Source organism: Chiloscyllium plagiosum, unplaced genomic scaffold (assembly GCF_037043375.1).
Source record: "Chiloscyllium plagiosum isolate Xiang-an unplaced genomic scaffold, Cpla_swu_hap1 HiC_scaffold_16, whole genome shotgun sequence".
Taxonomy (NCBI): Eukaryota; Metazoa; Chordata; class Chondrichthyes; order Orectolobiformes; family Hemiscylliidae; genus Chiloscyllium; species Chiloscyllium plagiosum.
In genome coordinates, this window is record NW_028270154.1 from 51,661,837 (window position 1) to 51,673,307 (window position 11,471).

The following is an 11,471-nucleotide window of genomic DNA, read 5'->3' on the forward strand; positions in this document are numbered from 1 at the left end:
TTGCTGAATACAATTGCATTCCAGTTGAATTAAGCATCAAGTTGTTCGTGAAACATTTTTTTTCACTTTTACTGTAAATGTGGTGAATTCATTTTAGGAAGCATTGATTATTCTTTGGGAAATGTCAATATAGAAAATTAGTACACCAACTACTTGTTCAAAATATTTTGTATATAAGACCAAATGTCCAGCTTTGTAATCTTGTGTTACGGTTGCAATGTATTATAAATCAGTTTAATCCTTTAACCACATACGTCTGCTTCTCAGGTAGTCCCATAAGATCAAGGGTGACTTTCCTACATTCCGATGATTTAAGCCCCATAGATGACTAAATAGTCCAATGCTGAATTTGCAAATCCTCTGGTTTTCACATACTCCACCTGATGCATGTGCTTGTTCTCCATCTGAGCCTTTCAGATTTCAAAACCATTGGCCCTTTCATGGATGCTTCTTCAAAATGGATGGTCTTGGGCTGGCAATTCCTGAGTTAGTGCGGACAATGCATTTTTTTCATTCAAAAATTTGAGGACATGCTTGAGCATTTCTTGTGCCCTTCTGGTAAGTGCTTGCCACGACAGAGCGCAGAGTAGCTTGTTGCAGAAGTCTTGAGTCAGTCATGTGGGTGCTTTGGTCCACCATTCATCAATATGGGGTTGGGGAGTGAGGGCTGTGATTGGTCTGAGAGAGGGAACCAGTGGAGTATCTATCCTGCCTAGTGGATTTTTAGAATTTTACACAGGTATTACTTACTACTTCTCAAGGGATTTGAGGTGTCTGTTGTACAGAATATGTTTAAAATGGCCAAAAAACTAAGAGGGAAGAGTACAAGAAAGCTAACCAGAAACAGACTAAGATACAAGACCATTTTAAAAGAAGTTTCTAAACATATTTTAAGAACAAATAGTTCAAAAAAAAGACTAACAGACGAACAGAGAGGAGAGTTGATCATTGAAAATAAGGAAATGATAAATAAATTGAACAACCATTTTGCATCACTCGACACAATTAGAGAATAGGCAACATCCCAGAAGCAACAGTATAGCAGGAAATAGAAGGGAGCAGGAACTGAGGAAAATTACAATCACCAAAGGAGCAGTATTGAGTAAACTATAGGAGATGTGGCTGACAAGTGGCCATGTCCCGATGATCTTCATCCTACAATCTTAAAAGAAAAAGTAGCTAGAGATAGTTGGTGCACCAGTTTTAATTTCCAGAACTCCTTTGATTTGGGGTGGACCCATTATATTGGACGATAGTGAATATAACTTATTTATCCATAAAGGAAAAAATGACAAAAAATGAATTTACAGGCCAGGTAGCTTAACATCTGACATCGGAAAAATGTTAGAAGCAATTATTAAAAAGAGTTTAGAAAGACATTTGCATAAGTTTAAAGGTAGTCATGCCAAGTCAACATTGTTTTCTGAAAGGGAAATTATGCTTGACCAATCTATAGGCGTTCTTTGAGGACAGAAAGGAGAACCGATAAGATGTACAGTACATAGATTTTCAAAAGACATTTGATAAGATGCCAGCAAGGTTACTACTGAAACTAAAATGTCATGGTTTGTACGTTGTACAGGTAGAGCTGATGAAGAGCTTATGGCCGAAACGTCGATTCCCCTGCGCCTTGGATGCTGCCTGACCTGCTTGGCAAGTAGTAAGCAATGTATCATAGATATCAGTGCTAGGACCTCAAATGTTTATAATGTACACAAATGAACAGATGGAAGAAGAGATGGATGAAGAGATGGAAATTACGACTGCCAATTTGCTGGCAACACAAAAATAAGTAGGAAAGTAAGTTGTGAAGTGGGCACAAGGAGGATGTAAAAAGGCATTGATAAGTTAATCAGGAAAGTGATGGAACGTTAGGGTTATCAAGCACCAACTCAGCAATAATCTCCTCACTGATGCACAGTTTGGCTCAGGTGGAACCCATTCAGCTCCTGACCTCATGGTTCTTGGTTCAAAAATGGTCAAAAGAGCTGAATTCCACAGGTGAGAGCAGAGTAACTTTTTCCTGACATCAAGACTGCACTTCACGAGAGGCATCAAGGAGCAAAACTGGAGTCAAAGGGGCAAATTCTCTGATAGTTGGAGTCATACCTGGCACATCCAAAATGTCATCATGGTTGTTGGAGGTCAGTCATCTCAGCTGCAAGACATTTCTGCAGGAGCTCCTCAAGTAATGTCCTAGGGCCAATTATCATTGCCTGCGCCATCAATATCCTTTCCTCCATCATAAGGTCAGAAGTGGGGATGTTTGCCAGTGATTGCAAAATGCTCAGCACCACATGCGACTCCAAAAACAACATGAGCTGGACAAAATCCAGCTGTGCTGACAAGTATGGCATGAATGTTACTTGCCACAAATGTCAGGGAATGACCATCTCCAATAAATGACAGTTTAAGCATCACCCCTTGACATTCAATGGCATGACCATTAGCATCTCAGGGATTACCACTCCGCAGAAACTGAATTGGACAAGCCATAGGAATATGGTGGCTGCAACAGCAGGTCAGAGGTTAGGAGTACTGCAGCAAGTAACTCACCTCCCGACTCCTCAAAGCCTGTCAGCCAGCCATAAGCCATAAGTGAGGGTTATGGTGTAATCCCCACTTGCCTGGATGAATGCTGCTCCAAAAACACTCCAAAACTTGACACTCACGAGAACAAAGCAGCCCACTTAAACTGGCATCACTTTCAAAACATCTACTCTCTTCACCAACAATACCCAGTAGCAGCAGTATATACCATCTATAAGATGCACTGCAGAAATTCACCAAAGATCATTACACAACACCTTGCAAACCCATGGCCTCCACAATCTAAAAGAACAAGGGTAGCAGATATGAGAACACCATGTACATGTTTTGCTCCAAGCCACTCACCACCCTGATTTGGAAATATGCTGCTGTTCCTTCAGTGGGTCAAAATATGGAGTTACCTCTCTAACGCCATTGACTGGTGGGGGGTGGGGGTCTACATCACATGGAATGCAGCAGTTCAAGACAGCACTCACCACCACCTTCAAGGGCAACTAATATTGGCCAAAAATGCTGGCACACACAATGATGCCAACATCCCAAGAATGAATTAAAAAAGGAACCAATTGAGCAAATGGAGTATAAAGTAGGAAAATGTAAAGTTATCCATTTTGGTAAGAAGAATAAAAGGAAAGTCTTCATGAAAGCAATGAGAGCTATCAGAGCCCAGAGAAGCAGAGAAATTAGATTAGGTTACTTTTTTTAGATTAGATTAGATTACATTACAGTGTGGAAACAGGCCCTTCGGCCCAACAAGTCCACACCGACCCGCCGAATCACAAACCACCCATACCCCTATATTTACCCCTTACCTAACACTACGGACAATTTAGCATGGCCAATTCACCTGACCTGCACATCTTTGGACTGTGGGAGGAAACCCGTGCACCCGGAGGAAACCCACGCAGATACAGGGAGAATGTGCAAACTCCACACAGTCAGTCGCCTGAGGCAGGAATTGAACCCGGGTCTCTGGCGCTGAGAGGCAGCAGTGCTAACCACTGTGCCACCGTGCCGCCCACTGGATATCCAAATGTATGCTTCATAAGCACTTAACATGGGGATTCAGCGAGCAGTTAGAAAAGTTAATGGAATGTTATTATTTAGCGCAAGGGGAATTGTATACAGAAGTACAAGAATCATAATTCAGTTATACAGAGCAATGGTGAGACCTGATTGGAGTAGTGCGCACAGCACTGGACACTTTATTTAAGGAAAGATGCAAACACATTGGAGATAGTTCACGGAAGGTTAACTAGACTAATACCTGGAAAAGGGCAAGGTAAAATTGGAGGAAAATTTGGACAGACTAGGCTTGCACCTGCTGAAGTTTAGAAGAGTAAAACAAAATTCTGAGTGTTATTGACAGTGTAGATGTGGATAGAATGGCTCCTCTTATGAATCTAGAACTGTTTAAAAATCAGTGGTTATCCATTTAGAACTAAAATTGGACAATTTTGTTCTTGCGCACTTAAGTTTTTGGAACTCTCTTCCTGGAAAAAGTGGTGGGAACAGACTCCTTGAATATTATTGGAGATTTTCTGACCCTAGAATTTGGTTACTTAACATACTCTAGGAGAGCCTCTCATCCTACAACCTCCATAAACTTGAAGTGACCTGCTGGCTTTTGTGACCTCTAGATTTGATTATGGGGAGATGGCCTCGTTTTTCCATCCAACATAAAAAGTTTTAAAGCCTCTGTCGTCTGCAGCAACAGATTCCATTTATCCATCACACCTAGGCTTATTACAATAACCATCTTATCCGTCAGGATAATGAAAGCTGTGGCCAGAGAAGGAGCATTCATATCAAAGCCCGTTATCAGACGGTTAGTTCGCCTGTAAATCATCCCACTACTTCAGTCTATTTTCCAAACAAAGAAGGTTGTTTTGTGCCTGCACAAACAGTTCTTTGACATTAGGGATAAGCTCTGTGGCTGTCCTTACAGGGACTGAATGTTTCCCTTGTTTCTCAAATAGCCAGAAGTGAACAGTACTCATCATACAGTCAGAGAAAAATACTGCAAAGTCTCCGCATAATTTGAACAAATAGTCTGATTTGTACATTCTTCTCTCTACAGTTCAATATTTTAGTTAACTGCTGCTGCACTTTTTCTCAGCATGTATAATAGCTCGTAAGTACTAATCTTGTAGATTTCTGTCAATTATTTCAGACTTCTTTAATTTTTTTTAAAATCACAATCACTTGAAGGAGCAGTGCTCCAAAATAAACCTGCTAGACTATAACCTGGTGTTGTGTGATTTATAACTTAATCTGTATTGATATTTTAAGAAAACAAATAGTGCATTCATAATCGTGTGGACTTGTGAAGAAAAGACTTGCACTTGTAAATTACCTTTTACAACCTTTGACTTTCAAGTGCTTTGGAACATCCTTCAAAGTACTTTTAATGCTAGTTACTGTTGTAACATAGGAAATGCAGCAATCAATTGCAGGTCCCAGAAACAGCAATTTGGGAATGTATTTTTGAGATGTGGATTGAGGGATAAACATTGCCCAAAATTTCACATAATTCCATTGATCTTCAAAATAGTGGCTTGGGGTCTTTTACTCGGCACAGTATTCCCTTTGTGCTGTAGTGGGATATCTGAAGTCTCCAGAGTGCAACTTGAGTCCACAACTTTCTGGCTGAAAAGGCAAGGTGTGCTACCTACTGAGGCATAGCTGATACTGCAGGCTTTTGTATGAAATCCCATGCCCATCTGGTGTGGCATAAAATGCATTATAAATGATGTTGAACAATATACTTTTTAATAAACCATTTCTTAAATATAAACATCATGATGACAGCATCATTGTTTGTTAATAAATAGAAACAAGCAAAGAATTATTAGCCTTATCAAATACATAGAGGATCAGCCCTTACTATATGCCTTTCTAGTCTAATCCACAAAAGAATGTGAAGTCACTCGACCCAGATCAAGTACCGTAATGATCCTGATCATCCTACAGATTCAGAGTTACTATCTAGTTTCACTACATTCTTCCAAAGTTTACAAGGTTCAATCCAGTTTGAAACTGCCAGCATTACAGCCACTGGCTTTTCATGAAAAGGTATGCTGTCGTGTTTCTTAATCTACTGACACTCATTCTTAAATCCTATGGCTCAAAGCATTAGCTTGCATCCAAGTCCTCAAGATTGTGCATTAGTTCCCTGATAATCTGTTACCACCAACTACTACCTCAAAAGGAGAAAATACAATCAGTTTGTGTCCTTACAGTTTTAAATCACCAACCAGCTGGTTTTTAATCACTACCTAATAATGTCATCTAAACACACGCATTCACATTTATCAGGATAACCCATAAATTGTGGACAACTGAAGTAAAATGCTGTTTGATGAGATCCACTAGTCATTGGATGTATGCCTACATAACTGACATCGCACAAGCACAAAAATTTACATAGCACATCACTCACTTGCGTTGTAGGCAAAACATCTTTCTAGCTTGATAGGAGCATTCTGTTAGTGGAGAATTCTACTATTCTGTAGTAACACAAATGGCAGAGTAAAACAGCTAACTTCATCTGTTGCATAAATTTAAGGGATATAAGCTATTGCATGTCTAAGAACTGTTCACAGCGAACAGCACCTGCCCTCTGCAAACCAAAGAAACATGCCCAGGGAATGCACCTTTTTCAATTGAATCAAAATTTGAAGAAAAATTATTCTCTAGTGCATTCTCTAGTTCAATTCCTTGACTAATTAGCATTTTTTCTCATGTATAAATTCTTGTTCCCTTTGAAATTTGGTATTTTTGCATCAGTCCTGATGACTGCAAGATAAACAGCTTCAACAACACGTCTCTTCTTTCCTCAGCAATACTAAAGTTTTTGTATTAAAAGAGGGAGTCAGAGGAGAAAATTGATGACACACACATTGAGCTGGATGGAGTTGATGTATGTGGTATGTCACACCCATAGGAATCAGTCAATCTACTGGGAAGATGATACGAACAAAAAAAATGAACAAATTGACAAAACTTTCTAGAAAAATGGATCTTTCCCATGTTATTGAAGAGCTAAACAAAAAACAATGTTGCATTTGGATTTAGATATCATTGTAGAAAGACAAGTAGTATTAATGCACTGCTACAACAACTCTTAAAACCTTAATTGTAATGTCTCATCTTTTAATGTGACATGGTAATTAAAATCTATAATCTATAATCTAAAATCTATTAAGTACCTAATGTAAATGATTAAGAAGCACTTCTTGGCAATACATTTTATAAAATCAAGGGGCACAAAGACATACATCCAATTCATGGCCAAAGGCTACTGTTGTTGCAAAACTCATTCTCATCTAATACGTTGAAAACTACTGTTAAACACATTTTTTAAACTAGTCTACTCAAGTTTTAAGGTTAATAAAACTGCTTCATAAAACTCGCATTGACTATCTTAAAATTGATCAGTAGTCATTATCAACAAGTGATTAAATGTATAATTCATTTATTTCCAAAGTGAAGTTACACTTTGCTGGCCCTACCACTTCAATCATCGTCGACCAGATCACAGTTAGAGACTGTTACACGTTCGTTAATTGATTTTTCTTAAATCAAATTTCTCCCGTCCATTTGTCTCGTGGAATCAAAATCAAACAAAAAGCAGCGGCAACGAACGGATCAGTCAACGAGCAAAACGTTTGGCGCAACGAACCAGTAACTCAAACAACAAATGGGTAATAGCTGGACACCTTGCTGGGTTTTTGTCAACCTCTTTGCGCTGGTTATCATTGGAAGATGCTGCTATCACCAACGGCAAAATACTCCCAATGTTCGGTCGTACCAACACGGATGAGTTTGCAGCGAAGAGGGTTTGAGGAAGTTTTGTGTGTGTGTGTGTTTTGTTGTGCCACAGACGAGGAGAAGCCCCTGAGGCTGGGAATCAGACAAAAGGCTCTCTCTCGGTCACTCAGAGACAGAGACAACAAGAGCCTGCAAACACTCACCCAAAACACGATGTTAAAGCCGAACAGAACGTACTTCACACAGCAACTAACTTCAGGTCCTTTGAAGTGTTTCCCGGACATGGTGGTCTGGAAACTCAGGAGGGACAGAGACAGAGGGAGGGAGGGACGGGGAGGGTTTTGTTTTTTTTAAAAAAAACACAACACAAACGATAAAGGCAAGAGGCGGACAGCCGCCCTCAGTGAAGCTCACTCAGGGAGAAGCCAGGCTCCGAGGCCCGGCCACCGCCGCATCAGGAGCGCGCGCCTGGACCGACATTGGCCTTCACTCCGGGCCAGACAGGCCGCTCCCGCGCCGGTGCCGCTCACAGCTCCATGCGGTTACTCCCTGGTCACCGACACACCGCGCTGCCCTGGCGCCGCCATCCACCACATCAGCAGCGCGCATGCGCCCGCTCTTGCCCCACCACCAACCAGCTCCCATCCAGGCGCGCGGGCGCATCCGCGTCTCCAGCCTGATGACGGCGCGCGCGCGCGCGCCGGTTGCGAGGTCCGCTCCCGGGCACCGCAGGGAGACTCAGTGTCACCCTCTGCTGGTCCCAGTGAAGTAGCAAGAGCATCAAACAACCAGCACCACCACCCCCCCCTCCCCACCCACACAGACAGAGCAGGCAGAAACGGATTTAAAAACCTCAGCAAGATCGAGCAGCAGCTTGCGTTTTATGCGACTTGCAATATTTATTCTGTTTCTCTCATTGTTATTTCAGATTTCCAGTAGCCTTTTATTTAAATTAACCCGTAACAACACGGTACTGGAGAATACATTCATGTGCCAACTCCTTTAACTCTTCCAGTGTCACCTATTAAAATGAGTTCAGCTGTCAATGGTTTGTGCAGTAGCTACCATGACAGGTTACTGCAGAAATACCAAATGCAACAGCGTGCTACATTCCTGAAGAATAATGCAAGTTTTCGCATCAACCACTCCTGCCGTGTAGAATGTCACTGAATACAAGTTGGAGTAACCCGTCCCAAAAATAATCTAGTCTCCAACTACTTCTAAATGCTTGCTTCCAATTTCGTTGTCTCAAACTAACCGTTAAAAACCACAAATTCCATAAAATTAACGATCCTACTCGTAAGCTACCTGACCGAAAGCTAGTGCTTCCAAATAAACCGGTTGGACTATAACCTGGTGTTGAGAGATTTTTAGACTTTGTACACCCCATTCGAACACTGCACCTCCAAAATCATCATTTAAGAGTATGACTTTCTTTGCATAATTTAAAAGCTTAACTGAAACTAAACTATATTAAGGATGAAATCTGTTCCTAAACAGCTCAGGATAGGCTATGGCATTATCTTCCAAATTCCGATAGGTACACTGCCTCAGCTCATTGTATAAAAACATATCTGTACAGGTTAGGTAGATGTACCTACCAGTGTCAATTATTTCAGTAGACTTGTTTCATAGCTTGAACTTTTTCCCCAATCTTGACATAATATAATTTTGAACATCCCCAAGCCGGTGTTTTGTCTTCCAAACCCAGAACTGGCTCAAACTGTAATGATTCTGTTCACCTTCCCTGCCACAATCTTCGATTTTCTTAAAACATCCCTATCTTAATCCAGAACCTTGTCTCAATTACCAAAGTAAAGAAAAGGTGATTACATTTGTCCTTCAAATTTGGCACTGGCTAAAGATTCTGTGTCTTAGAATTCCCAGCCAGTAGCCCAAAAAGAGGACAATCTTGAATCAGCCAGTCCCTTCAATAGGTCACAGTAAGGTTGGTTAGATGACTTGGCCATCATAAATTTTGTAGGTTAAAAACAATTACTGCAGATGCTGGAAACCAGAGTTTAGATTAGAGTGGTACTGGAAAAGCACAGCAGGTCAGGCAACATCCGAGGAGCAGGGAAAAAAAAAACCCGACGTTTTGGGCAAGAGCCCTTCATCAGGAATACAGGCAGAGTGCCTGAAGGTTGGAAAGGGCTCTCAGAGGCCAGTTCACACTGCGCTTCTAGTTTAACTAGTAATTTCCCACTTTTGAAGTGAAAAAAAAGATGCTGTTATTCAAAGTAGGCATGTGCAACCTGCATATTATAACATTTTTAGTTGTAGCAAAGTCTTATATTAACTAAAATGGATCTCTAGTTAACAATCATAGGGAAAACAATCCAAATATTTAATGTCATGCAATTAATTTATCTTTGCAGCCAAGGCAGTTTTACTGGAGGATTAATGTAATCTCCCAAACCAAGAAGAGAAAGTAAGGACTGCAGATACTGAGGGAATGGTCTCACCAAAATGCTGATAGGGTGGGGAGGGAAATATATCCCCTGTGGTGGGAATCTATTTGTAGGTGATAGAGGATGATGCAATGTATAATGAAGGTTGTTGATGTAGTGGAAGGTGAGGACCAGGAAAGTTTTGTCCTTGTATTGGGAGGGGTGGGGTTCAAAAGGCAGTGGTGTGGGATGCGAAGGAGATGTGCTGGAGAGCATAGTTAACCACATGGGAGGGGATATTGTAGCCTTTGAAGGAGAATGACCAATTCCATCATAGAAAATCCCAGATGGCCTCAAAGACTGCAATTTCCCCTCCACATGGTCAGCAATGCTCTTCAGGGCATCTCCTGCACTTCTGCCCTTGAACCCCACTACTCCCAATGCAACAATGACAGAACACCCCTGATCCTCATCTTACACCCCAACACCCTCTAAACATCGCATCATCCTCTGCCACCTACAAAACAGACCCCTCCACCAGGGTGTGTATTTCCCACCCCTATCAGTGTTTCGCAGACATCATTCCCTCTGACTCCCTTGGTCAGATCCATGTGCCCCACTAGCTCTCACCCAACACATTTCCCTGCCACTGCAAGCAATTGCGGAACATGCACCCACACTTCACCCCTCACCTCTGTCCAAGGCCCCAATAGGATCCTTCCACATCAGTAGAGGTTTTCCAGGTGAATTTGAGGTTGGGGTGGAAGGTGTTGGTGAAGTGGATGAACTGTTCCACCTCCTCGTGGGAGCACGGGGCGGCGCCGATACAGTCATCGATGTAGCTTTCCTCGACCTTTCTATTTCCATCTCAGGCGACCGAATCAACACGGACATCTACTACAAACCGACCGACTCCCACAGCTACCTGGACTACACCTCCTCCCATCCTGCCCCCTGCAAAAACGCCATCCCATTCTCCCAATTCCTTCGACACGGCCGCATCTGCTCCCAGGAGGACCAGTTCCAAAAACGCACATCCCAGATGGCCGCCTCCTTCAAGGACTGCAATTTCCCCCCCGACGTGATCGACTATGCCCTCCACCGCATCTCTTCCACTTCCCGATCCTCCGCCCTTGAACCCTGTCCCTCCAACCGCCACCAGGACAGAACCCCACTGGTCCTCACCTACCACCCCACTAACCTCCATGTACAGCGCATCATCCGCCGTCATTTCCGCCACCTCCAAACGGACCCCACCACCAAGGATATATTTCCCTCCCCTCCCCTATCAGCATTCCGTAAAGACCACTCCCTCCGTGACTCCCTCGTCAGATCCACACCCCCACCAACCCAACCTCCACTCCCGGCACCTTCCCCTGCAACCGCAGGAGGTGCAAGACTTGCGCCCACACCTCCCTCCAAGGCCCCAAAGGAAACTTCCATATCCGCCACAGATTCACCTCTACCTCCACACATATCATCTATTGCATCCTCTGTACCCGATGTGGCCTCCTCTATATTGGGGAGACAGGCCGCCTACTTGCGGAGCGTTTCAGAGAACACCTCTGGGACACCCGGACCAACCAACCCAACCACCCTGTAGCTCAACATTTCAATTCCCCCTCCCACTCCACCAAGTATATGCAGGTCTTTGGACTCCTCCATCGTCAGACCACAGCGAAACGACGGTTGGAGGAAGAACGCCTCATCTTCCGGCTAGGAACCCTCCAACCACAAGGGATGAACTCGGATTTCACC

The 11,471-nt window shown here is 42.8% G+C and overlaps 1 protein-coding gene across 1 annotated transcript in view; it reads right to left on the minus strand.

The window, feature by feature from the left end:
* tspan17 (tetraspanin 17) overlaps positions 1–7,957 on the minus strand; it is a 51,404-nt gene extending 43,447 nt beyond the window's left edge. The window contains exon 1 of the mRNA XM_043703726.2: positions 7,527–7,957. Within this exon, the coding sequence (XP_043559661.1) occupies positions 7,527–7,607 (81 nt within the window). The 5' untranslated portion in view covers positions 7,608–7,957. The remainder of the gene's footprint in view (positions 1–7,526) is intronic.
* Between the last annotated feature and the right edge of the window lie 3,514 nt (positions 7,958–11,471).